The sequence below is a fragment of the Schistocerca gregaria genome, chromosome 9 (assembly GCF_023897955.1).
Source record: "Schistocerca gregaria isolate iqSchGreg1 chromosome 9, iqSchGreg1.2, whole genome shotgun sequence".
Lineage (NCBI taxonomy): Eukaryota > Metazoa > Arthropoda > Insecta > Orthoptera > Acrididae > Schistocerca > Schistocerca gregaria.
The window spans coordinates 213,582,211-213,607,648 of NC_064928.1; the positions used below are offsets into that span (position 1 = coordinate 213,582,211).

Here is a 25,438-nt window from a genome sequence, read left to right on the forward strand (position 1 = left end):
GGTTATTAAAATTGCAGCTAATACTGCAATAATTACATTCAATGAAGGCATGAAAGGTAGACTGGAAGTGATTAAACTGTTAGGAATTGAGTGTGTAATGTTTGGTAAATTTGCATTGGACCAAGTGGATATAGTGTGAATAAAGTCGGCAGGGAGAAGGAAACCAGAAACAACAAAAGAGACAAGAAAAAGAAAGACAGACCACCAAGCATCATTAGAAGAGCCAACCTACTCTGCTGGTGACTTTTGATTTACATTAATACAACAACAAAGGCATGAAAAATGCAGAGCAGTGTTTGTCATTCATTTCCTGCTCTTCACATTTTCGTTATCCATTTCTCTTGTAACTCAAAAACTAAATGACGTAGAACTTTGAAATTTTTTGTGTATCTGTAACTATATATTATCAACAGAACAACCAAAATCCGATCATTCTGGTGAATAGCCTCTCAGTTGAAAACATATTACATTGTTTAAAAAGTTCAAAAAATTAAATTCATAATTTGAAAAAATAAATATACTATTTATTGTGATATCTAACAGAAAGAGCACTGTTTTTGTAGATATGTATTTTGCCAATAAAGTACACTAAACTCAACATTAAAAAGTTTAAAACTACTCTGGGCATGAGAACAATGCTATAGTACTATTTTGCAACCACTCCAATATTGAAACAGCTTAAAAGGGAGTAAAAATGGTTTCGTTATCATAGATTATATTTTTATCCTGTGTAAGAAGACCAGCTGTTTGGTCATGTCAACTTTTATTCTTGTAAGTTTTCTGTGGTAGAAAAAAATTTTGAATATTGTCAAAATTTTGCTACCTTAAGCTGATCTGCCCTTTAACATTTTCAAATGCCTAAGTTAAAAATGTCGCTTCTTGATGAGTAGTTTAACATTTTAAGTCATCTTCAAACAGTGTATCCAGCTGCTTTTCCGAATCATTCTCTGTACTTTAAAAATTTATGAGGCAGTTCTGTCAGTATTCTTTTAGAACGCGACTTCAGATAGATTCTTACATCACATTTTCTGTCATCATAATTTTGCTTATACCATTCTTTGTTGAAAATATGAACTTCAGTTAACAGAAACAGATTGACTTGAAATTATCTTGAATAATGTTAATTTCACCAAAGTGTGATGTGTCAACTGGAATCCTTTTATGAGATAAATATAAAGTGAATAGCTATTACAGAATTCCAGTATGAGCAATCAATTACCTCTCAAGAAAATTATGACTCATATATTATAGTTTTTGTTTACTCAATTACTATGTGTAATAAGTATGCCTTATCCTCCCACTGAATGATTGTTATCAGAATACATTTTTATAGCAAATTCACTTTAGCTGAACTAGTACACACTTTCCCAGGAATGATCTCAAACAGAACTACAAAAAAATGGATATGTTGCTTTCCAAAATTTTTGGATTGACATATTCTTGAATAGTATCTCACCTTAGCAACAATAATATCCTCAGAAAATCACAGTCAGGGTTCCAAAAAGAGTTGCTCTACTGAGAATGTCATTTACATGTTTACTCACCAGATTTTACAACCATTAAATAATAAAATAGCAGCAGTTGGTATTTTCTGCCACCTGTCTAAAGCATTTGGCTGTGTGAATCACAGTATTTTTCCTAGGTAAATTGGAAGTTTTGTGGGATTGATAGTGTAGCCAAACAATAGATAATGTCATATTCAACCAAAAGAGTGCAGGAAGTTGTACTTAGAATTACATCCTCGGACTACACTGGTTGAATTAGTAACTGGGTAGAAATCACGTATGGGGAACCCCAAGGCTCAGTCTTAGGTCCACTTTTGTTCCTCATATAAGTAAACAATCTTCCATCTAATATGCAGAATTATTTCTTTTTGCAGATGACACTAGTATTGTAATCAGCCCAAGCATACATACAGAAACAGGAGGAATGCTAAAAAGTCGTCTTGAAAGTATTGCTGATTGGTTTTCTTCAAATAGTCTCACCTTCAATAAAAAAAAAAAAAAAACAAAAAAAAATATTTAGTTCTGCCACATCTTGCGATACTGTAACAATGATAAGTGTAACATATGGTGAAGAAATAAAAAATAGGGTGGAACTTCAAAATTCTTTGGTGTCCACATTGATGATGATTTAAATGAGAAAAAGTATGTTTTGGAACTCCTAAGACAACTTAGTACAGTCATATTTGCACTTAGACTCATTGAAAATCTCAGGGAGTGGCAAATCAGTAAGCTGATATATTTTGCATATTTTCATTTTGTAATGTCATATGGAATAATGTTTTAAGATAACCCATATTTAAGAAAGTAAGTCTTCGTTACTCAAAAACATGCTGTAAGAATAATATGTGGTATTCACCCCCAATCATCTTGTAGAAATCTGTTTAAGGAGTTGGGTATTCTGACTACTTCTTCACTTTATATTTACGCCGTCATGAAGTTAGTTGTAAATAATCCACTACAGTTCAAAAGGAACAATGATGTACATAATTACAATACCAGAAGGAAAAATTGTGTTCATTAATCCACATTAAGGTTATCTTTAGCAGGAAACGGGGTGGACAGTGCTACAACTAAAGTTTTTGATCACTTAACCCTTGATATAAAATGTGCGACAGACAGCAAAGTGAAATTTGAAACTAACTGAAAAAATTTCTTCTTGATAACTACTTCTATTCTATAGAATATATTTGGTGTGGGTAGGAATCAAAAAAAAAAAAAAAAAGAATGAAAAATGACTCATTCCATATCAGTATGATTTATCATGCAAAATGAGCCATGGTACATGAAACTAACAAACATCAATGGAAAATAATTACCTGACAAGTGATTACTTGCTCATTTACATGAACTGCAACTTTTACATGTGCCTGTCTTACCACTTAACTAACATACAGTATAACCTGTCTTTTATGTTCCCTAAATTAATATTTTCCCGCCATTTATGACATTTCTTATCTTTCCCGTCAAATTTCCTATTTCCACAATGTTAATTTGTCTCAATGTATTTATAATTTTCCCGCAATTTACGCATTACGAAAAAAATGATGTTGACTGTCCAGTAGTATCTACAAATATTATGTGGTTAAGGTTCTTGACACCAATGCACTCTACTCATCGTATTTGAAGATGCAAACGTGTAAAAGTTCGAACAATTCGTGCTGTATCTCCCGCCACTGCCAATCTCTACTTGGTGTGGTGGCTGATGGGAGCAACTAGGTTCTTTCGAATAACGATATCATGACCAATCACAACTATGTCCAAACTGTCTCTACTTTGCAAATGCAATTTTGTGATTGTTGTAACCATCTTGACACCTTTGTTGAACCATATTTAGTGTGTTCGGCATTTGGCCATTTGTAGCTTTAGTTGAAACTATCATTCACTTTGCTTTACATTTTAGTTAAAACACAGTGCCGGTTACGTATTGTTTTCATGCTGAACAAAACATGTTTCGAGAATTTATTCTCATTGCCAAGTGCAGTATTTACATATGTATTTTTTGTAATTTTAAACAAACAAACAATGTGAGTGATAGTTTGTGTGTGGGTGTGATTTCCCACATAACTGAGGAGGCACAGTACCCGATAATCTCAAAAAGATGACTACAGTGCAAGAGATGCAGAATAATATATATTCAAACACCACACAAAATTCTTATGTACATATTTGCACTTGACAACGAGACAAAATTCTTGAAATGTGTCATGCTAAGCATGAAAATGTATAACTATTGCAGTATTTCATTATTTAAATAATGAATGACAGCTGCAGGCTTTCAAAACATTTATTATGACATATGAAACAGTAAAACTTTCCACTTGCCAGACAGTTATCAGTTCTAGTTACATCAGAGGCTGTTATTAGATAATAAACCTTTATTAGTTAATAAACAAGTCCCTGACATGTCTTTCAATGCCTGTTGTACAAATACCATACATAAAGTGCGAAAATGCAAGGGGTATCCTATATGTAACTTTTACAGCCTAAAACATTATTTCTCACATTTTAAATTTTCCCACAAATTTACACAATTTTTTTTTAGCCTCTTGAAAAGTGTAAAGGCTACGTTTCACTGTATTTCAGTGCAAACCCTGAAACTGAGTATTTCTGATATGGCCTGATGATCTGTGCTCTTGCCAGATGGGATACTGCTGTAGTGTTTTCCACATGTAAATGAAAAAAGTTTTCAGCCAGAAATTAGTATCAAGATTTTCAGTAATACTGAGTGAGTCGCTAAACTTGCAGAACAAACAAAGCAGAGAGAGAGAGAGAGAGAGAGAGAGAGAGAGAGAGAGAGAGAGAGAGAGAGAGCTGGCTGATTATTAACCGGGCTGATATTTCAAACCAAAGATAGCTAACTGTCAATCGATAAGCAACTTCTGTGCAGCACTCAAAGCATAAATAGGAGGTTTAATCAATAAAAACTTAAGACTCGTGATGTAGAAAATATTGATCAGTAAAATTAAAGCTGAGCACCTCTGTTAGGCTTTTGTATCCAATACTTTGACCTGCTGCAATTCAGCCAAGTTGTATCTGAATTCCAAAATTAGATGTCTGGCTGCTACAGTGCTTTACTAGACACAGTCCTAATGGAGGTGGTGTTTTTGTGCACACTAATCACTTATAATGTTGCCGACCTCTATTAAAAGCTGAATGGCACCATATTAATTTCTTCCTTTTCATAGCTAGCAAATGGGACTTCAGCTACAGTTCATTATTGTGAGTCTTCTTGTTTAGGGCCGGATTTGAGTGAGATTTGTTTTCTTTGAGTGTAAGGTTCAGTTTAGCAAATAGTGAATACTGAATTAATTCACTGTAACGATTGTAGCACATTAGAACACCTTTCATAAACTTTATTATCTGCATATCAATAATTGTTGTCATTCCATTCCACACTAAACCCAGTAACTTACACGCAAAAAACTCGTACTCACATACTGTGAGGTGTTGCTACTTCTCGACAGCCACTAGTGACATTGTCAACTGTTAGACAAAGCTCTGCCAGATATTGCATTCCACTCACAAAAGTTGTAAATAACCAAAAAGCTAAAATAAAAAGTTATGTAAAAACTCCTGTAACTCAACTTGTGAGGACATCGAAACCTCACGCATTCCTATGTCTTTTCACAACGTGTAACAGTGGATGTATAGTGGAAGCAGCAGAATTTTGTAATCTTCCTCAAATAAGAGCACTTTAAAAATTCACAAATAATTGATAGAGTCTACGAGTTGGAGCAATACTCTAAAATAAGGTATTTAAGCTTCTTGTATGCACTACACTTTTGCGAAGCTCTCCCAACAAATCTGTGTTGTGTAGTACTCTTCCTTACTGCAGACTTACTATGTTTATCCCATTTCATATCGTCTACCATTGTTGTTCGTTCTTAAGTCTATCTGAAACAAAAAAAGACTTATGTTCTAGGTTCTGAGTAAGTGATGTGTCTTCTGAAAATCAACAGTGTTCGGGCAAGCTGATGAAATGTCAACCAGGGTCCTTTTGAATGGAAAGAATAAATCATCACGATAATTTTAAAATAAATATACACAGTGTCCCATTTATCTTGACCACCCTAAATAACTGTTTGTCCAGATGCAAATTACAAAACATTGCAAGCAAATGTTCTTTAGCCATCAGGGGGACATGAATCAGCATGATTGCCTTCGTTGTAGCTTTGTTTTTTACAAAGATGTGAACAACAATATGACTTTTTTAAATGGCACCCAGTATATTTTATTCGGTAATTCATTTCCTCTCCTAAAGACCTAGTCAGGAATGTATCACAGTGTACCATTCACTGAAAAACATCGTTATTAATTACGTAACTCAACATTGACGTTGACGCTCCCAGCGCTTAGTGCAGGTACTCGGGGTAATGGAACGCATCAACATGCTGACATTGACAGAGGACAAATTTAAACGTAAGTAGAATGCACGCCCGTCGTTCCGTCAACCATCGTCAGTTGAAGAGTTGTGTGAGTAGAATGTACACCAACGAAGAGAAGGTAGAAATGTTACTCATCTATGGGAAATGTAAGTTAGCAGAACAGTAATTGCAATACTGTTTCTTATGTACGGGTACATTTAGTATAGTAGTTCAGTCCTTAATCCTTTTAAACACTGTTGTATAGAGTAGGCTTGCAGCAAAGACTGTCCTTCCTACAAACTGCATCAACATAACTTTTCTTTTATTATTGTTGTTGTTGAAGGTAGGCGAAATGCTATGCTGGTAGTGGAACTGTACAGAGATCGATATCCTGACAAGAACCCACCTTCCCGATTGATGTTTTCTTGTCTTGTTGTGACACTTCAGGAAACAGGAAGTTTCAACCCACGACAACGCAATTATCATAGCACTCGCACAGACGAAGCTGCCAAAGTTACTGGTTTTGCTTTTGTTGCTATGAATCCACATGTGAGCACATGACAGCTTGAACATGAGATTGGCATTCCTGAAACTAGTGTACATCGTATTCTTACATGTCACCAGTTCCATGCTTATCATGTACACCTATGTCAAGAATTCCATGGGAATGATTTCCAGAATCGTGCACAGTTCTGTCAGTGGGCACAGCAGCAAATCCTCGCCAACCCAAACTTCTCCTCCAATGTTCTGTTTACCGATGAATGTTCCTTCTCAAACAAATGACAGGTAAACACAAGGAACATGCATTGTTGGTCCAGTGGCAACCCACGATGGCTTAGACAGGTGGAACATCAGTGTCAATGGAGAGTTAACATCATGTGTGGGATGCTCTGTACTACAATTATTGGCCCTTATTTCATCAGTGGTAGTCTAAACGGCACAGCATTTGCCAACTTTCTCAGACAAATTCTTGCTCCTCTTCTGGATGAAGTCCCGCTAAGAACCAGAATGATTATGTGGTATCAACACAATGGATGTCCTGCATAGAATGCCCGGAACCTGCACCTGTGTGTAGGTGTCCGGGGTCACCACTCTGAGCACCTTTGAATGTTCTACTCCTGAGCAGTGGCACAGGAGAGTCAAAGACAGTTTTGCGTTATGTGTTTGATTGGTTTACATTTGTTTTCTGGCAACTCCAGCAAGTGGATCCCAGGCTCAAAGTCAGTGTTGTATTATGCAGTTAGTAACATTGTGTTTCAGTGAATGGTACACTGTGATACATTTTTGAATAGGTCTTTAGGTGAGGAAATGAATTGCCGAACAAAAAACACAGGGTGCTATTTAAGAAAGTCATACTGCTGTTCATATCTTTGTAAAAAAACAAAGCTACAATGAAGGCAATCATGTTGATTGATGTCCCACTGACAGCTAAAGAACATTTGCTTGAAACATTTTGTAATCTGTATCTGGACAAACAGTTATTTAAGGTGGTCAAGATAAATGGGGCACCATGTATATTACACACACGGCGAAAACGTCACAATTAATGAAGTATTCTGGACCGTTATGCCATGGTCAGATAGATTCAACATTAAAACTCAACATTTCATCCTCATCTGCGATGGCCAGTTTCAAGGGGAATCACAGCTGATTTACATCCTGGCTCACTGCTAACTGCAGTAAAATTTCATTTACGCGTGATTCCACGCTGTGGCATGATGTCACATGCCTTGAACACTCATGTACAATTGGCCATTTTATTTCTGGTCACTGTAGCGCATAGTGCTGACAGTATGAACTGGCGGTCTGCCACTAGCATAAGCAAATAGTTGCCTGAGCATATCTGTGTTGCTTTTGTGCTTACGAAATGAACCCGTAACAAAACTTGCTGCTCTTCTTTGAATCATCTTCTCTCTTTCCTCTATCAATCCTATCTGGTACAGATCCCAGCCTGATGAGCAATATTCAAGTACTGATTGAACCACTGTTTTATAAGCTTGATGGGCTAAATTTCTTTCTGTGTATGTATTCATAATCATTACATTTGTTCATTTGAGGGTCAATTCCCATTTCCTGCACCAAGCGTGAATCCTCTGCAGCTCCTCCCCCATTACACCACAATTTTTCAGCATTGCAACTTCTCTGTATATCACAGCATCATCCACAGAAAACCTAATGGACAATGAAAGCTTTGCTGCCTTTAAGAAAAATTCTTTGATGAACTTGAGTACAAATACAAGCATGCACAAGGACACCCCCCCCCCCCCAAAAACACACACACACACACACACACACACACACACACACACACACACACCTGTTCACCAACACTGCATTGGCTGGGCCAACAATACCTCCTCCTATTTCCTGCTTTTTTCTCCCTCTACCCACCCCTTCCAATACAGCCTGACTCCAGTCCATTTGCCAAAGTTACGATGACGGAATTATCTGTCCAGCCGGCACAGTATAGGCACACAGAGGTGTGTGTGTGTGTGTTTGGGGAGGGGGGGTGTCCTTGTGCATGCTTGTATTTGTACTCAAGTTCATCAAAGAATTTTTCTTAAAGGGAGCAAAGCTTTCATTGCCCATTAGGTTTTCTGTGGATGATGCTGTGATATACAGAGAAGTTGCAATGCTGAAAAATTGTGGTGTAATGGGGGAGGAGCTGCAGAGGATTCACGCTTGGTGCAGGAAATGGGAATTGACCCTCAAATGAACAAATGTAATGTATTATGAATACATACACAGAAAGAAGTAATGCAGTGTGGTGCTCCAGTCAGTGCATTGTCGGCTGACAACAACCGTCCTTCTCTGCAGTGCTTGTGCCACGCCTTTACCCTTGCAAGGGACATGCAGTGTTCGCTGCGCACTTGTGACATTCATTGTTGAATGTCCGTTCCTCCAACTCCTTCTGCTGTCAGAAAACGAACAACACCTCTTTGCTCTTCTGTTGACTCCTCCATCTCACTGTTTGCAATGTAACTGGTAGCTTGGGACAATTGATGCACACTGCTGCTAGCTCTGTATAGTCATGACACACACACACACACACACACACACACACACACACACACACACACACACACACACACATCTACACACATCTATCCGCACATACACAGACACAAGCATATATATATATATATATATATATATATATATATATATATATATATATATATATATATATGATGTGACATGCCAAACAAAAGTGCTGGCAGGTCGATAGACACACAAACATACACACAAAATTCGAGCTTTCGCAACCGGCGGTTGCTTCGTCAGGAAAGAGGGAAGGAGAGGGAAAGATGAAAGGATGTGGGTTTTAAGGGAGAGGGTAAGGAGTCATTCCAATCCCGGGAGCGGAAAGACTTACCTTAGGGGGAAAAAAGGATATGTATACACTCGCGCACACGCACACATATATCCATCCGCACATACACAGACACAAGCAGACCTGTGTATCCCACAGGGTTCTGTGCTGTGTCACACTCTTCCTCATTGCCATCAATGGGCTTGCGACCTCTGTTGGGCCTCTGGTTACCCCGGTGTTGTACGTCGACAATTTTTGCATCTCGTGCAGCTCCCACTCAGTAGCATCTGCTGAGCGCCAGCTGGAAAGTGCCATTTGACGGGCCTCTGTGTGGGCGACCAACCATGGCTTCCAGTTTTCTCCCTACAAAATGCAGGTTATTCATTCTTGTCGTCGACGCACCATACACTACGATACAGAACTTCATTTAGGCAACCAGCTCCTCAATGTTGTAGCACAGCCCCATTTCTTGTGCTCTGTTTATGATAATAAGCTGACATGGCTGCCCCACATTCGCCACCTAAAGACTACGTGTATGCAGAAGATTAGTGCTCTCCGACTCCTGGCCCACACATCTTGGGGTGCAGACCGTTCCACTCTTTTCCATCTTTACCGTGCTCTGCTCTCATCCAGACTAGACTATGGTGGTCGAGTTTAGAGCTCAGCAGCACCTTCCACTTTTAAACTCCTTGACACAGTCATCATTGTGGGGTGGGTCTGGCTATTGGTGCCTTTTGTACTAGTCCTGTTGATAGTCTCCTCATAGAAGCAGGGATTCCCCCTCTACACATACAACAGAGCCAGCTCTTTGTTTCTTACACAATCACCACTCACCAATTCCCTGACCACCCTATGTACCCTGTGCTCTTCGCCAATGAGGGCGCCTCCCTCCTGACAGCTGCCCACGGGTGGGATCGCCGATTGGTATTCGTCTCGCTTACCTCTGTCGGGATCTCCATCTCCACTCCCTGGACTGCACCTCGTGTCTTTCATACCCCCCCCCCCCCCCCCCCCCTCCACGGATTAGGACTGATCTATTCCAGGGCCGTAAGATCTCTGTCGCTCCTATAGTTTTCTGACATCGTGTATGTGCCATCCTTACAGAGTTCCAGGGTGACACCATCTTTTACGCTGATGGGTGTAAGATAATCTATAAGGTTGGGTACACTTTCACATCTCCTACTGGCCTCGAGCACTATTTATTGCCGGGATCATGTAGTGAGTTCCCAGTAGAGCTTCTAGCCATTAATAGGGCCTACCTTTTTGTTTCCCAGACCTCCCTCCAAAGTGTTTTAATTTGTTCAGACTCCATGAGCAGCCTGCTGGTTATCAACCGATGCTACCATCATCATCCTTTAGTCTCTGCTATCTGTGACGTTTCTGTGCCCAGCCTGTTCAGGTGTTTTTTTTTTTCCCCCAAGTCATATAGGCATCCAAGGGAATGAATTGGCTGACCGTTTCGCTGGAGAAGCTGATACTTACCCCCTTCCCTTTCATGTTTCCAGCTGTGGATACATGGATCTATGTCAAATCTCTCTTGTCATCTGAAGCGCTACTGCTCATATTAATAAACTCGGCACAATTGAGGAGTCTTCATGTTAAGTATAGCCTTCCCGATTCCTTAAATTTAATATTAGCAGATGATCCACAGGTGGTTGAACTGGTCCTTGGTTTCCTCTGTGAAAGTGGTTTTTATTTCCAGATATAAGGCTCTCGTTTAGTCTTGGAGCAGGGGCAGATTGGTTGTGGTTGGGACTTCTTTTACCGTCTTCTTGATCTCTGACCCCATGGCTGCCCTCATTTTTTTTCAGTTTGTAGATTTGGTTTCACCTTTTATGCCTTTACTGCATGTGCTCAATGTTCATTATTTTATAATTTGACTCCCCTGACTGGATCCGTCCACTTTTAGCAGAACCTCTTTCTTCTGTAACTTACTTTGGGATCACTGGACTGATGACCTTGCTGTTTGGTCCTGTAACACCCCCCCCCCCCCCCCCAACCCCCCTGGTCCCGAATCAATCAGTAGTAAGTCTCTTTACTGATTAAGGCTGTGGCAAAAATCTATATGTGAGTTTCTTTTAATCATATCTGTCTTCAACTTGACATGTCTTCTTTATGGTAAGTGTTGATATTACTACCTGGAGTTTCCATTGTCATATTTCTCCAGAATGCTTTTGTTGCTAGTGCCTAACTGCTTTGCCCATGGTGGTGCAAAATGAATGCACGGATTTGAGTTGCATAGTAGAAGTGGAGAGGAGTGGTTAGTCACCCCTGAGAGCTGTTATTCTGGCAGTTTGAACATCCAGTTTCAGTAACAATGGTGCAGTGGACAGCATCGTGTTATCATCATTCAGTGGCTTTTCCATACACAGTTCAATGTTGAGTGTAGTGTTTCAATACATGATCTCAGCACAATATGTCGTCAGGTTAATTCTCTTCGTACAACAGGATCGTAAACCACTGTACATGACTAAAGTGACTGTATGGTGTGGAATTTCTGTGTTGCAGTGCTACACAAATTTTTGTGGTCACAACTTGAGCCTTTGGGTATCAAGATGGCTGAAATGTGATTCCAGCCAAATGGAGCAACAGCCCACGTGGCTAATGCATCCATGGCAGTTGTTCGAGAAATGCTTCCTCAACACTTCAGTGCATGTTTTGACTTCGACAATCTCTACTGCCGTGTATGCTCATCAGATCTTATTGTGTGCAGCTTCTTATTATAGCAGGATTTGAAATGCATATTTTACTGTCGCAAACCTCATACACTAGACAATCTGAAGGTTGCAGTATGTGTAGAAATTGCAGCTGTTTTGCAGGACACGTCAACAAAAGTTATGCGGAGCTTCAAAGAAAGTCTTTTAAACGATGGAAAATACAGTATAGAATAATATCATTAAGGAAAGACTTGTAATGTGTTTGCACAAAGGAGGATACAAGCTTTCCATGTTACCTTTAAAAATGATCGCAATTCTTGAATTGGATAACTTACATGTCGTATTGGTATAAATACATTTTATATGTGATCAAAATAAACCTAATCATAACAGTTTGAAATTCGTGTTCTTTTTGCATCATTCTCTATATCCTCCATACTTCAACTATTTTACTGCCAAAATAACAAAACTCGTGTACTAGTATTAGTATCTCATTTTGTAATCTAATCCCCTCTGCACATGCTGTTCTGTTACTCACCATTACCCTTGTTTTACATTTGTTGCTGTTCACCTTATCTACAGAAATTTGTAGCAAAAAAACTGTTGTAAGTCTAATGAAGAGGTTTTATAGGTATTTTACAGACATCCCATCACTGTACTTTCTGTATGGAATTTAACCAGTGGAAAAATGTTGACCAAAGTTCATTTATTTAAAATGAGACAAAAAAAATCACGGTATCTCACTTTCAGTGATAACCTGTACAGTATCTTACTGTCAGGATAAGGAAGATTCTCGTTGCATTGGAATTGGCATCAATAAATGAGAGTATTATGAACTGTGACAATCTTATGCAAATCTCGAAAAGACTATAACACATCCAGTACAGAAAGTTAATGGGGTTTTATTTGCCAATATGACAGAAAGCACTGGATATCAATCCTGTGCCAATTTACTAACCAGAGGGGTGTAATGTTGGAGGTCCTTGTAAAGTTGTATTCTGTTTCAGGCTTTTGTTGAGCAAAATCCACACTGGGAAATGGATTGGTTATCTGACAGAGAGAAGGCGTATGAAGAGAAGCAGCGCAAGGGTTCGTCAAAAGATGACCAAAATGAAAGCAAGACATCGATCAGAGATCATTCCACCAAGAAGCAGCTCCGTGAGAGGAATTCCAGAAAGAAACGACAAATGGCCACTGGGAAGGTAATGAGATTTAATTCTGTTGTTGTACCAATATTTCCATAGTTAAAAAAAATTAGATAGTAGAGAGGGTCGAAAGAGAAATTCTAAAGCAGAAACATTGGCAGACTAATGAGTGGGGTGAGGGGGCATGGCTCTGGCATTATTTGGTCCTTGGGACGTCCAAATCTCAAGGCCCTTGATGTTTGGAGGCCCTTTCAGAACCTGACCTTTTTTCATCCCTCGATATTTTGGTGATCCCTCAGAACCAGACTTTTTTTTTTTTTTTTTTTTTTTTTTTTTTTTTGCCCCCCCCCCCCCCATCAAATCCCAAACAAGACCAAAATATGTTCATTAAATAAGATGCAGTTTGGAGTTTGAGACAAAACATAAATGTACTGGTGAACCTGCCAGTGCTTTGCAACTGCTGAATATATATGGTAATTGGAAGTCCTAATATCCTTTTCTCTTTCTGTCCACTTCCTCCTCCTCTCCTCTCTCTTTGTTCATTTTGTTCACCTCTCTCTGTCCATCTCTTCCTTCCCTATATTGATGTACATTTCCTCCCCCACTCTCCCCCTCCCCCTCTACCTTCTCTGTCCACCTCCTCTTCCACCCTCTTGCTGACCTCGAGCCTTGTGTATTATTATTCCAAACAAAATAAATGGGTAAACCGGTTGGGGTCATTGATATACAGGGGTTGACAGACCTCCCCAGGGGCTTGATCTGTGAGAATAGTAGCTTCACTGGCAGTATTTTGCATACATTTGATGTGCAAATCTGGTTGCATTACAACATTTTGGACGATTCATATACTGTAGTATTCATAAGCCATTATGCCATAAATACAAATTTCCTATCTTCCGTTAAAATCAGCTGCAAGAAAACAACAAAATGGCACATAGTTGTGTGTACACTTTTTGTTTAAAAACTATATTATATAATTAGAAAGAATATATTTGGAATAAACAGCCAGTCTATGGTTTAAACGACCTGCTACTTAGCTAAAATTGACTGCGAAAAAGAAAATTAAACCATATGTTTTCACAGCACGTTAAAGCATTTTCGCAATCGGTCATAACAGGAAACCTCAACATTGTTGTTTAAAAAACTATATAGCCTATGTCTGTCTGAATGTTTATTAGAGTATCGTGTAAAAATTTAAGGTAAATCACTCATGAACTTTTGAGGAGGGTGGTTTCACAAGTCTGGCAAATTTACATGAAAGAACAGAACATTTTTGTTGCACGTTCATGTTTGGTGAGCTTGACTATTCCAAGGATCGTATAAATAATTTCAAAAATGTACATCACGCAGTTAATTGTTCAGAGTTGTCTGAATTGAAAATGGAGAAAACGGTTTCGTGCTCTTGTTAAACATTTTCATTTGAAGGCTTGGTCTGTTACACATACCAAAACAGAATCGGATGAAGTTCATGCGGACTCTGCACCATCATTGCAAACCATTTATTTTTGGAGTAATGAATTTATGTGTGGTCAGACAACTGCCGAAGACAAAGTGCCCTCCAGCCATCCCATTGAGGTCACCACAAAGTAAACCATTGACAAAACTCATAATATGGTAATGCAAGACCACCGAATAAAAATTTGTGAGATTGCTGCGACTGTAGGCATGCGCGGAGAATTGGCTGTGAAGGAGGAGTGTGTCTGGTGGTTGCTGCAGTTGCTCTAAGTCGACCAAAAGAGCATACAACACAACATTTTGACACACTGTCTGGCAATGTTTAGTTGCAATCTGCAAGAGTTTTTGTGCCACTTTGTGACTGTTGATGAAACCCAGTTCCATCATTACACACAGGAGTCAAAAGGCAGTCAAAACAATGGACAAAGGCTTGTGAAAATGCACTGAAGGAGGCTAAGACCATTTTGTCAGCTGATAAGCAGAGATTACCTATTATGCTTCATTGCGAATCATTTGAAACTTTCTTCGCTGAAAAAAGACCAAGTTTGGCATGAAAAAAAGTGCTTTTTCTCCAGCATAATGCGGTGTTCCACACATTAGCAATAACAGTGGTGAAAGTACATGAATTGGGCTTTGAATTGGTCTCTCATCCACACCAGTCGCTAGACTTAGCCTCAAGTGGATTCTTCCTGTTCCCTGAATGAAACATCTGTTTGCTAGGAAGAAATTTTCATCAAATGAGGAAGTGATAGTTGCAGTCAAGTAGTATTTTGCAGAGTTTTACAGAACCTGTTTTTCCCGTGGTACGATAAAGCTGGAGGAACAATGGACCAAGTGTATATATTGTCCGTCTAAATGGTTAGTAGAGTATCCCGCAAGCATACTGTAAGTACAGTTGAAAAATATGCGCACAAGTGAGTAAAGTTCTTGCCAATGATTTATTAATTTTTTAAACTAAAGTATTACATTCTAAAAATTACTTTCTCAAAGATACAAAATTATTGTATAAATTATTGTGAATATCAAATCCAACTTGATGACCTACGGTATACTCACCTCGATTCAAGCAAAAGTTTTTATCAACTGTAGACACAAGGTCATCACTATAGTCATGTAGATATATATACACCAGAACTAAGCAAAGAAAATGTTTTATAATTGGAATCCTGAATTATCTCAGGACAATGTTTTTCAGCAACCCAGTTTAACCTGAGTTATATCAGGATAACCAATTAGGAGGTTAAGGTGGTGCACCACATTTCCTCTATGGAGTCTTCAGTGCAAAAAATACATAATAAATCAAACAACAGAGAAATTAAGTGGTGATTTCTTTTATAAAAGGAACAACAAACTTATTAAAGAATAGCAGTAAATGCAATCAGGTTTAATCCTATTGGCATAAAAATACAAGAGGTAATAGCCACTACAGAACTCCCCTTCAACTTCCATTTGAAACTCTCAGGGAACACCCATCAGAACAGGGAAAATCCAAACAGTCTGCTGTAAAATAGCTTGAGATTTATTTTAGCTTCATTACCTTTCATTCTTCATAAAGTTCGATTAGAGGTACTGTAAATCCCCCACCTCCTTGCAAATGTTAAGTGATTTTTAAGCAGTGATTATACTGTCCTGTATGTAGTATGTATCTACATTGCTAATTACGTTGTCATTATCTTGAAATTTTCCATTACCTAGTGTCAGGATCAGGAATGTATGAACACTTAAACTTCAATAATCGTTTGCAAATATTAGATTCTTTCTGTACACTCTTTTACAGCAAATAACACTTAGTTGTAACAATATTTTTATCCACTGAAAATATTGGATTTGTTTATGGCCACAATATAAATGCTATACAAAACATTTGTTTGAAAATGACCATGCTTTATGATCTGCTGGTACCTAACTACTCTCTTGTACCAGTCTACAGGCTACACACAGAAGTTTTGTGTTTGTGTGTGTGTGTGTGTGAGAGAGAGAGAGAGAGAGAGAGGGGGGGGGGGGAATTCACACATCTGGCTCTCTGAAAAGCAAGGTAAGAAAAGCAATGACAAGAGGCTACATCACTTACTGGATCATTTCCCAAATTTCTGTCCGTTTGTACAAAGAATAAAGATGATGAAGCAAAGAATAATCAAATGGTTGAATTTGGCTCCAGCATACAGATAATTATTGATTTTGGGACCAGAAATGCAGGTGAAAAGCCTGGTTTTAATGAAGACATTGTTGTAACACAGTGAGGGAAGGGGGAGACAGCAATGATTAGAAAATTACTGAGATTTGACATATTTCCCATACATCTAACTTTGATTCCCAGCCATTCAGTGATAGTGCACATTGCCCAGTATATATTCCAGAGCATATCAGAGTGCTTATTATTGAGAAGGGTAGTGAAGTATATCAATACAAGGAGGGACCTTTCAAATCTATAGAGTGACCAGGCGAACACACTAAAGGAACACTTCATTGTTTAACTTGATTGTGGCTTTACATTTAAACATCACTAAATATGTAAGGAAATGGATGCTATACTCACCATCAATAAACAAACTATAATGTTTTTGCTGCACATTAGTTGCATCTGAGGGTGATACCATCAACAAGAAGTTTATTTCTGGCTTCTGTCCGCCTTGAAAATAGAATCCAAGGATATCAAAGCACGAATCATCACCTGAACATATATCAGAGTCAGAAAATGGGAAACACTGTGTAGGCATGGAACATAATAACACAACTGACAAAGATAATCAGAAGATTGTGAATGAAGTGACCAAGAAATGATGAAACATTTTACGTAATAGTTTAGGTATTACACCATTTTTATTTTTAACCCAGTAAAACCTTGTTTTCCTTGGTCATCGTGAATACATTTCATAGGAAAACAGAGGAAATTTCATAGAATTGGTGTAGTTTACGGTGAAATATAATCCGAGCATTGTTTAAAACTTGAATAGCCCACAGGTGGGTCAATAAGATTACCTTTTCATTTGTCAGAAGGGATACATAATGATTTTATTTTTTGTGAACACGTTAAGGAAAAAATTATTGCAGGTATAAAAAAAGGCTAAATATTACAGAATAATTTTTGAAAGCACTCCTGATGAAAGCAGAACTGCCCAAGTGAGTTAAATAATGAGATACATCCCTGTAGAGGACAACATTGCAGAATTTCGAGAATGTTTCATAGATTTTTGTCTTTTTATGTCAGGAAAGGCAGAGGATGTGTCAGAAGATATTCAACAGCAGCAGGAACAAGCTGGACTGGATATTGTGTTGTGCAGGTTATGACAATGCCACGTCAGTGTCAGATGTATGTGGAGGAGTACGGTGAGAAATTTGAGATGTCAGTCCAGAATCTCTGTTCAGTCCCTGTGCTAATCATTCCTTAAATCTTTGTGGAGTTCATGCATTCTCATGTGCTTCTTCTACCATCACCTTTTATGACTGTAGAGAAGTTATATTCATTCTTCTCGTCTTCTACATATAGATGAGAATTACTTGCAGAGTAAATTGGGGGTGGGATGTTTGAAACGATTGCCTTGATACTCGCTGGAGTGCTCATTGCAATTCACGTAAAGTCATAAAAGAAAGCATGTAAACAATTACTGGCATGTTGGAATATGTGGAAGATCCATTGAAGGCAAATCTTAATACTAGATCTGCAATGTCATTACTTCTTCCAGCCATAAGTGATTTTACCTTTTTGACCTACAGCAACTTTTGACACACAATACTGGAGGAAATAAATTTAGTCCAGTTATATCTACAGTTTCAAAAAATGACTTTGGATAAAGGACTCATCAAATTAAAAACCTTGAATGAGTCTTTAGCGATAGAACAAACTACAATTGCAGACAATGCTGGTACTTTTGGCACTAAAAAGGCAATAACATGGACATTAACATTGAGTGGTGAGGAAGGAAGTCAAACAATGTTGTGTACACTAACTCATGGTGTGGATTCTTGATTCAAGAAGTAGTTTGTTGGTCAGTGTTTTCATGCATAGACCAATTCATACAAGAATTTTCACAATACGAGGGCATGAAGAAAATCACCTACATTTTTATAATAGTTGAAACAAAATTTATGCATGAAGCTTCCAGTGGTGCTCTGCCTGCAGCATGGAGAATCGGGTAGAAATTTACGATTAAGTAGATATGGGGCAGGTAATGTAAGAAATAAAAGCATATCATACATGTCTATGTGCAGCCAGAACAAGATTGGATGTTACTGCTATATAGATAGCCCAAGAAATCCTTCATTTTACAATTAAATGGGAGTTCTTTGAATCATTACCCTGTACCTTGCTTATTATCGAATACATCTTGACCACTTGTGTTTCAGTCTTATCATTCAAGGGAAGTTTTTATAAACTGAATGGAATATAACAAATAAACAATAATAAAAATCCAGATAAGTGTGAGTAGGACTCTTGCACCAAGGGTTCTGTACAAACTAAATTGTGTATATAAGTAGTTCATCCATCCCAGGAATCAAGACTTTTGATGATTATTCCTTGCCATCAATATTGATACTGGCGAGATACCAAAATATGAGATATAAATGGCTATATCATTTGATTGCATTGATGTAGAAGCTTAAATTGTTTACGCCAGCAAGAGATCATACAGCTTAGTATATGATATAAGTTTCAACTTCATACATCAACACGTTCTTGACAAAAAGGTGCCTTAACAAATGAATGGATGGACAGTCAGACAAACAGATGGGTAGCAAACAACCAAAAAGAAAGTGTTTTTTCCACATGATTATTATAAATTAATAATTTTTGGATGTTTTCCTTTACTTGTACTGTGGAGCCATGCTTTGTGAAAAAATTTCATCATTGTATGTCAATGGGAAGTATCCTATAGCCTTTGTCTTATGTAAATGGTCATATCTTTCAACTGGGTCAATTCAAATGAAGTGGTCCAATAAAAATTCAAGTTGGTTGCTTGACCATTTTTAAATATTTTAATTTTTTTATATGTGATTACCCTATAATTGACAAGGTCAAAACAATTTTAAAAAATTTACCTTTCACCTTTACTGTATGGTGGCCATTTTCGTTTGTAAACCTGTGACGATGTTTCAGTTTAGAGACATTAGCAAAAATATGAATATCTCTGCACTGGCTTAAGTGACAACATTGCAACTGACATGACTGTTTTTGGAAAAGTGTCCACTATAACATTGTCTATTATGCAAAACACCCTAAATTCAAAAATAACCAGTCAAAATGACCTCCACAGTTTGGTATGCAAATTTTCAAAAATTCCTTTTTAGGCCCAATAACAACAAGGAGTGGTTTATGAGAGTATATTTTCTCCTATAGTTAGATTTCATACTAGCCTCATATAGAGCAAGAACACTTACGGATGTTTCCTTCATTTTTTATGAATGTTTGAAATTTGAAAATTTTAATTTTTTGTTAAGTTTGGAACTGAATATAAAAATATGATTTTAGCACAATTTATACACCTATATGATAGCAACGTACTGTAAAAATTGCAGCATTGATATCTGACTGTGCACAAAGAGGTGAATTTTTGAAAATGAGGAAATAATTATGATTTTATGGCTATTGCCTATTCATGTGTGATATTGGTGTGATATAATCAATTATTATTGAAGTAGAAGTAGTGTACTGAATTATATACAAAAAGTGGAAACATCACTGAAATTAACATTTATATCATTTTGACAGACTTAAAATAAATATTTTCAATTAACATCCTTCGAGATGCGACTGTTCCTAAACCTGGTAGTGAATATTAAGAACACTTATGTTTTCAGACAGCTTCTGTGATATAGAATAAGACATCCCAGTTGCTGTGGTAAGTTCAAGCATTGAAAGTTTCCTTAAAACATTTTTCATTGGAATCCAGACTTTGTCACTTGTAGATTTCTTGAATGATGTTCTTGGGCCAGCAGGGTGGTAAAAATGCACAAAAATATCATTGTTTTACAAACTTAATTCTTTCAACCTCTGCCAGCCACCACTGTCCATTATTCACACATGCCACCATGTCATTCTACGTTAAAGACGGAGATGTAATTTTATTGACACGATGATCCTCATAAATTTTGGTTTCTGATGGTAAATAGCATCGAACTAAGTTTTCCACAATCCCAAGGAATTTGTGGAAATGTCTTGTTCCTTTTATTGCTATACAGTTTTCAAATCTGGTTTGAAGTGTTGTTTTCATATGCAAAACCACTTCTTCTTTCTTGATCAGAAAATACCTTTAATACTACCCTTGCAAAAGACATACATGCACTTTACTGTGAGAATTTGGTCTGTGGTTGGTCTTTGAAGGCTGGTTACTTAAGTCACATTTTGTTGTACCTCCTACTCCATCACATGCATGTTTACCATGGCAAGATGCAAAATCTGCCATTCGGCCTCCAACCCAAAGTCTATTTTGTGGTTGCACAGATTTGAAAAATTCTTTTTGTTCTTATGCTGATTACCACTTCCATCTGAAAAGTTTATCAGCTTCTCAACCTTGGGAAAATTTTCTTTTATGCAATTTATCACATACTTTTGAAACACATGTACAGCCAAAATGTTGTGCTCCAATTAGTTGCTTAGAATGCAAATTGAAGAACTGCAAACTTCATCTTTCTCATTTTTAAAGTAGAGAATAAGTGGATGCACTCTTGCCTAGTCATTGACCCAGTGGTACACTTCTATTGCATTCACTTTTATGAAGTTGTGCTTTTTTGTACTTCAAAAACTTACTTTGGGTTTTAGAAAGATTGTGGTGACTTTTGAGTTCTTGTAAGTTTTCAATTAAAGATTCCAAGTACTCTTCCTGAGATTTAACCACTGTTATCATTTCTCTCCTGTCAGTTGGGACTCACTGTTTGAAGGTAATACTGTCTAGCATTTCCTCATCATATTCATGAAACAATTCAATAATGGTTTCCTTACCAGGGCATTTATTACACAAACGCATCATGCAGTCATAACTGTTAGTCTCTCAGACCATTAAATCTAGTAACTCTTTGCAGTTAAGATCACTGAGTTTTGCACCCACAATCATCAGTTTGACATTTTGATGGTATAAACAAACACATACAGAGTGTGTCCCTGCGGATCCAGCCAAAATACACCACTTAGGGTGGAGGGTACAAAATTTTGACCTTCCAATTTTGCAGTCAGGATGCGAATTTTTTAAATTTGACAGCACTAGTTGTTTATGCCTTGCTCATTTAACTCTTGCTATCATTGCAAACTGGTCTTATTCTACTGTTTTCATCATCTTCAAAAAAACTGCGGGTTCTTTTCAATTGTTTCTTCACTTATACCCACTCCATTCTTCTTTCCTAAATCTGGAATAATGCTTTGCTTTATCACTAATTTTCAGGTTAGTTTAACCAAATGATGTGAAACGTTGAATTCATGAACTATTTTTTTCTCTTGACCATGAGTCAGGTAGCAAACTTAAAAATATAATTTCTTCCTCCATTGATGTCACTGAATATTTAATTTTTCATTTCTCTATTAGTGGTTTCATCATCTTCAAAAAAGTGCTGGAGCTTTTCAGTTGTTTCTTCACTTATACCTACTCCTTCCTTCTTTCCTAAAACAAGAAGAATGCCTTGCTCTTTCGCTAATTTTTGGGTTAGTTTAACCAAAAGATAAGAAATGTTTAATTCATGAACTATTCTTTCTCTTGACCGTGAGTCAGGGAGCAAACTTAAAATTTTAACTTTTTCCTCTTTAGATGTCACTGATTATTTAGTTTTTAATTTCTCTATTAACCTCAAATATTCAGTGTCAGATGATGCTGGTGGTAGGTTTTCTTCTTCTTTAGAAATAATTTTGGTATCCGTACTATTAAAGCATGATTCAAAGTTTCCAGTTTTGTCTGAAATTTGTTATGCCTTATTTTGAATAGCTGCTTTTCTTTTTCTGCTACTTAATTTTATTATTTTCGAAGCAGGAGATATGTCCAACTTAGAACAAGTAAAATCCAATATGTTAACAGCTTCCTCTTTAGAAATATTAATGTCGTTAACAAGGTTACATGATTCTAGTTCTGGATTCACAACAAATATTTTTGAGTAACAATTTGGGCTCTGGGGAATTTGCAGGAATCCTATTATGTTTCACTTGGGAAATTGTTTCACTCTCACATAACAAGGACAAATGTTCAAGTTTTATTTCCCTCAAACCTTTAGTAATTGGCATTTGATGTACGTTAAGTAGATGACAGCACTTTCTTCCAAAAAAAGGGGTTGTACTTCTGAATATATTTCTTCTCATGATACTCGCACATAAATGGGCGAAAGCTCCTAATGTTTAATATTGCATTATTAAAAATAAATAAACTAAATGAATATTCAATGATAGTGTTAACTAAATATATGTCAGAATTAAATTTTATTACAATGAAACAACGAACCATTTAAATAGGCAACAGCCATAAGATCAGTTGTAGAGTGATGTGAATTATTTCCTCATTTTCAAAAATTCATATCTTCGTTCAGTCAGATATCAATGTTAAAATTTTTACAGTACATTGCTATCATATAGGTGTACATACTATGCAAAAATCATATTTTTATACTCAGTCCTACCTGAGATAACTAATTCCAAACTTAACAAAAAATGAAAATATTCAAATTTCAAAAATTCATAAAAAATTAAAGATACATTTGTAAATGTTCTTGCTCTACATGAGGCTAGTAGTGTATGATATCTAACTACAGGAAAAAAATACACACTCATAAATCACTCCTTGTTTGTTATTTTTGGGTCTAAAAAGTGAATTTTTGAAGTTTTGGGTACCAAACTTCGGTCATTTTGACTGATTATTTTTGAATTTAGGGTATTTTGTGTAATAAACAATGTTGTAGATGACACTTTTCTAAAAACAATCATGTCGATTGCAATGTTGTAACTTAACCCAGTGAACAGAGATTCAAATTTTCGCTAATGTCTCCAGACTAAAAAATCGTCGCGCGCCTACAAATAAAAATGGCCACCATCCAGTAAAGGTGCAAGATAAATTATTTAAAAAAACTCTTTCGAACTTCTCAAATATAGGGAAATCACATATAAGAAATTAAAATATTTAAAAATGGTCAGGCAACCATCACTGGACCACTTCATATAGATTGACCCACCGCATTGACATAGAAGCTTAGTGTTTTTGCACTGCAAAGGGATCTTAGACCTTAGTATGGGACATAAATCTCAACTTGATGAGTGTCCGCAGCTCGTGGTCTCAGTCACGTTCTTTCTTCCGAGCACAGGGTCCGAGGTTTCATTCCGAGCAGGGTTGGGGATTTTCATCTGTCTCGAGATGACTGGGTGTTTGTGTTGTCCTCATCATTTCATCATCATTCATGCAAGTGGCAAGATTGGACTGAGCAAAGGTTGGGAATTTGTAAGAGCGCTGATAACCGCGCAGTTGAGTGCCGCACAATTCAATAATCATCATCATCATCATCATCATCATCATCATCATCATCATCGTCAACTTGATGTGTGTACCTGTTTCTAAAGGAAACCCTTCTTGACACTAGGACTGACAAACACAGATGTATGAACTACAAAGTGATTCTATAAGGGTTCCGTTTTCACTGATTGAGGTTTGGAACCCTAATAATCTTTGCTCTGTGATGAATCAAGAGTGACTAACCAATCTGTCCATTTCCCCAATATAAAAAGTTTCAAATAAAATAGATTTCAATGACATTATTGAAAATTTCAGTAAAATAAAACATATAGTATAATAGTTCCAATGAAAGATGTTATCTCATACTAAGGTTACAAAACTAAATGGTGTAACTGTAGAAGCTTTGTTTCCAGACAAATAAAAGGTGATTTTTTTATTCTGTTTTTATTATTTCTTTGTAGTCTACCTGATGGTTGCTGTGCTAAATGCAGATTCATATTTTAAGTATCTCTCCTATATCTGTAAGTATGTGTATAATAACAACTAGAGTGCAGACTATATATGTTATAAAACTGGATTTTTTTATTGCCCATTACATCCATGGAATTAATTTTTTACAAAATGTACACTATAAATACATCAATCGGTCCACCACTGATCAGAGATAAAGCATTTCAGAACCTGTGCCCACAAAGAAAAATATTTTTTTCTTCCCCTTGTAAATTTGAAGTTCATATCCTGGGAACTGCCTATGTACCATTTTGTCCTATCCTGTATACTGTTTTTTGGAAATCAGTTCTCAATTTCCATACTGTGGGATATTTCAAATGTTTTCCATGCAGTATAGAGCAAATAACTGATAATCTAACTTCCTCGTTTGTAGGACAAGTTGGGCTCCTCGGGCAGCAGCTCGTCCAGCAGTTCCTCGAGCAGCAGTTCGAGCTCGAGCAGCTCCGACGAGGAAGGGAACGATAAGGACAAGGTGCGCAGCATCCGCGTCACCATGCGGAACAAAGCCAAGGCCAAAGCGCTGGCAGCTGCGGCCGCGATGACTGCCACTTCCCAACAGCAGTCAGCATCGAAGGCTTTGTTGCCCCAAAGCAGGTGGGACAGCCCAGAAACTGCCAAGCAGTTCTCGACGCCTGTGGTGTTGGGACGCAGTGGATTTCAGAAGGTGGCAGGCCAGGCGAGTGCAGTGCACGTGAAGGCTGAGAGTCCAAGTGACAAGATATTAGAGGTACAGCACAAATTTTATAACATTTATGGAAAATGTGTCAGTACTTGGAGGAATGTAGATGTATTAAAGACCAAAATACCCAGTATTAGTGTTCCTCAATAATATTTATTCTCTAATTCATCGTGAAGCAGCTTTCAGCTATGGAGGACAGTGTCAGACAACTTAGACTGAACAGCCCACAAAACATCAGCAAGAGCTTCTAGCAATACAAAGTCTGTTCTTTCTGCAGATACATAACAATTTGAAGCTTGTGGATCTACATGAAAATTGCAAATTACGATGCCTCAGTTTGATATGGGTATAAAACAAGAGATGTTATATAATGACTAGAGTCTGGATTTTTATGTAA

At 37.3% G+C, this 25,438-nt stretch overlaps 1 protein-coding gene across 3 annotated transcripts in view; it reads left to right on the forward strand.

Moving 5' to 3' along the window:
• The window catches only part of LOC126292215 (zinc finger matrin-type protein CG9776-like), a 231,839-nt gene that overhangs the window by 142,643 nt on the left and 63,758 nt on the right, over positions 1-25,438 (forward strand). For all 3 annotated transcript variants that reach the window (XM_049986073.1, XM_049986072.1, XM_049986074.1), the window contains 2 exons: positions 12,847-13,041; positions 24,736-25,089. In XM_049986073.1, coding sequence (XP_049842030.1) covers positions 12,847-13,041; positions 24,736-25,089 — 549 coding nt within the window. The remainder of the gene's footprint in view (positions 1-12,846; positions 13,042-24,735; positions 25,090-25,438) is intronic.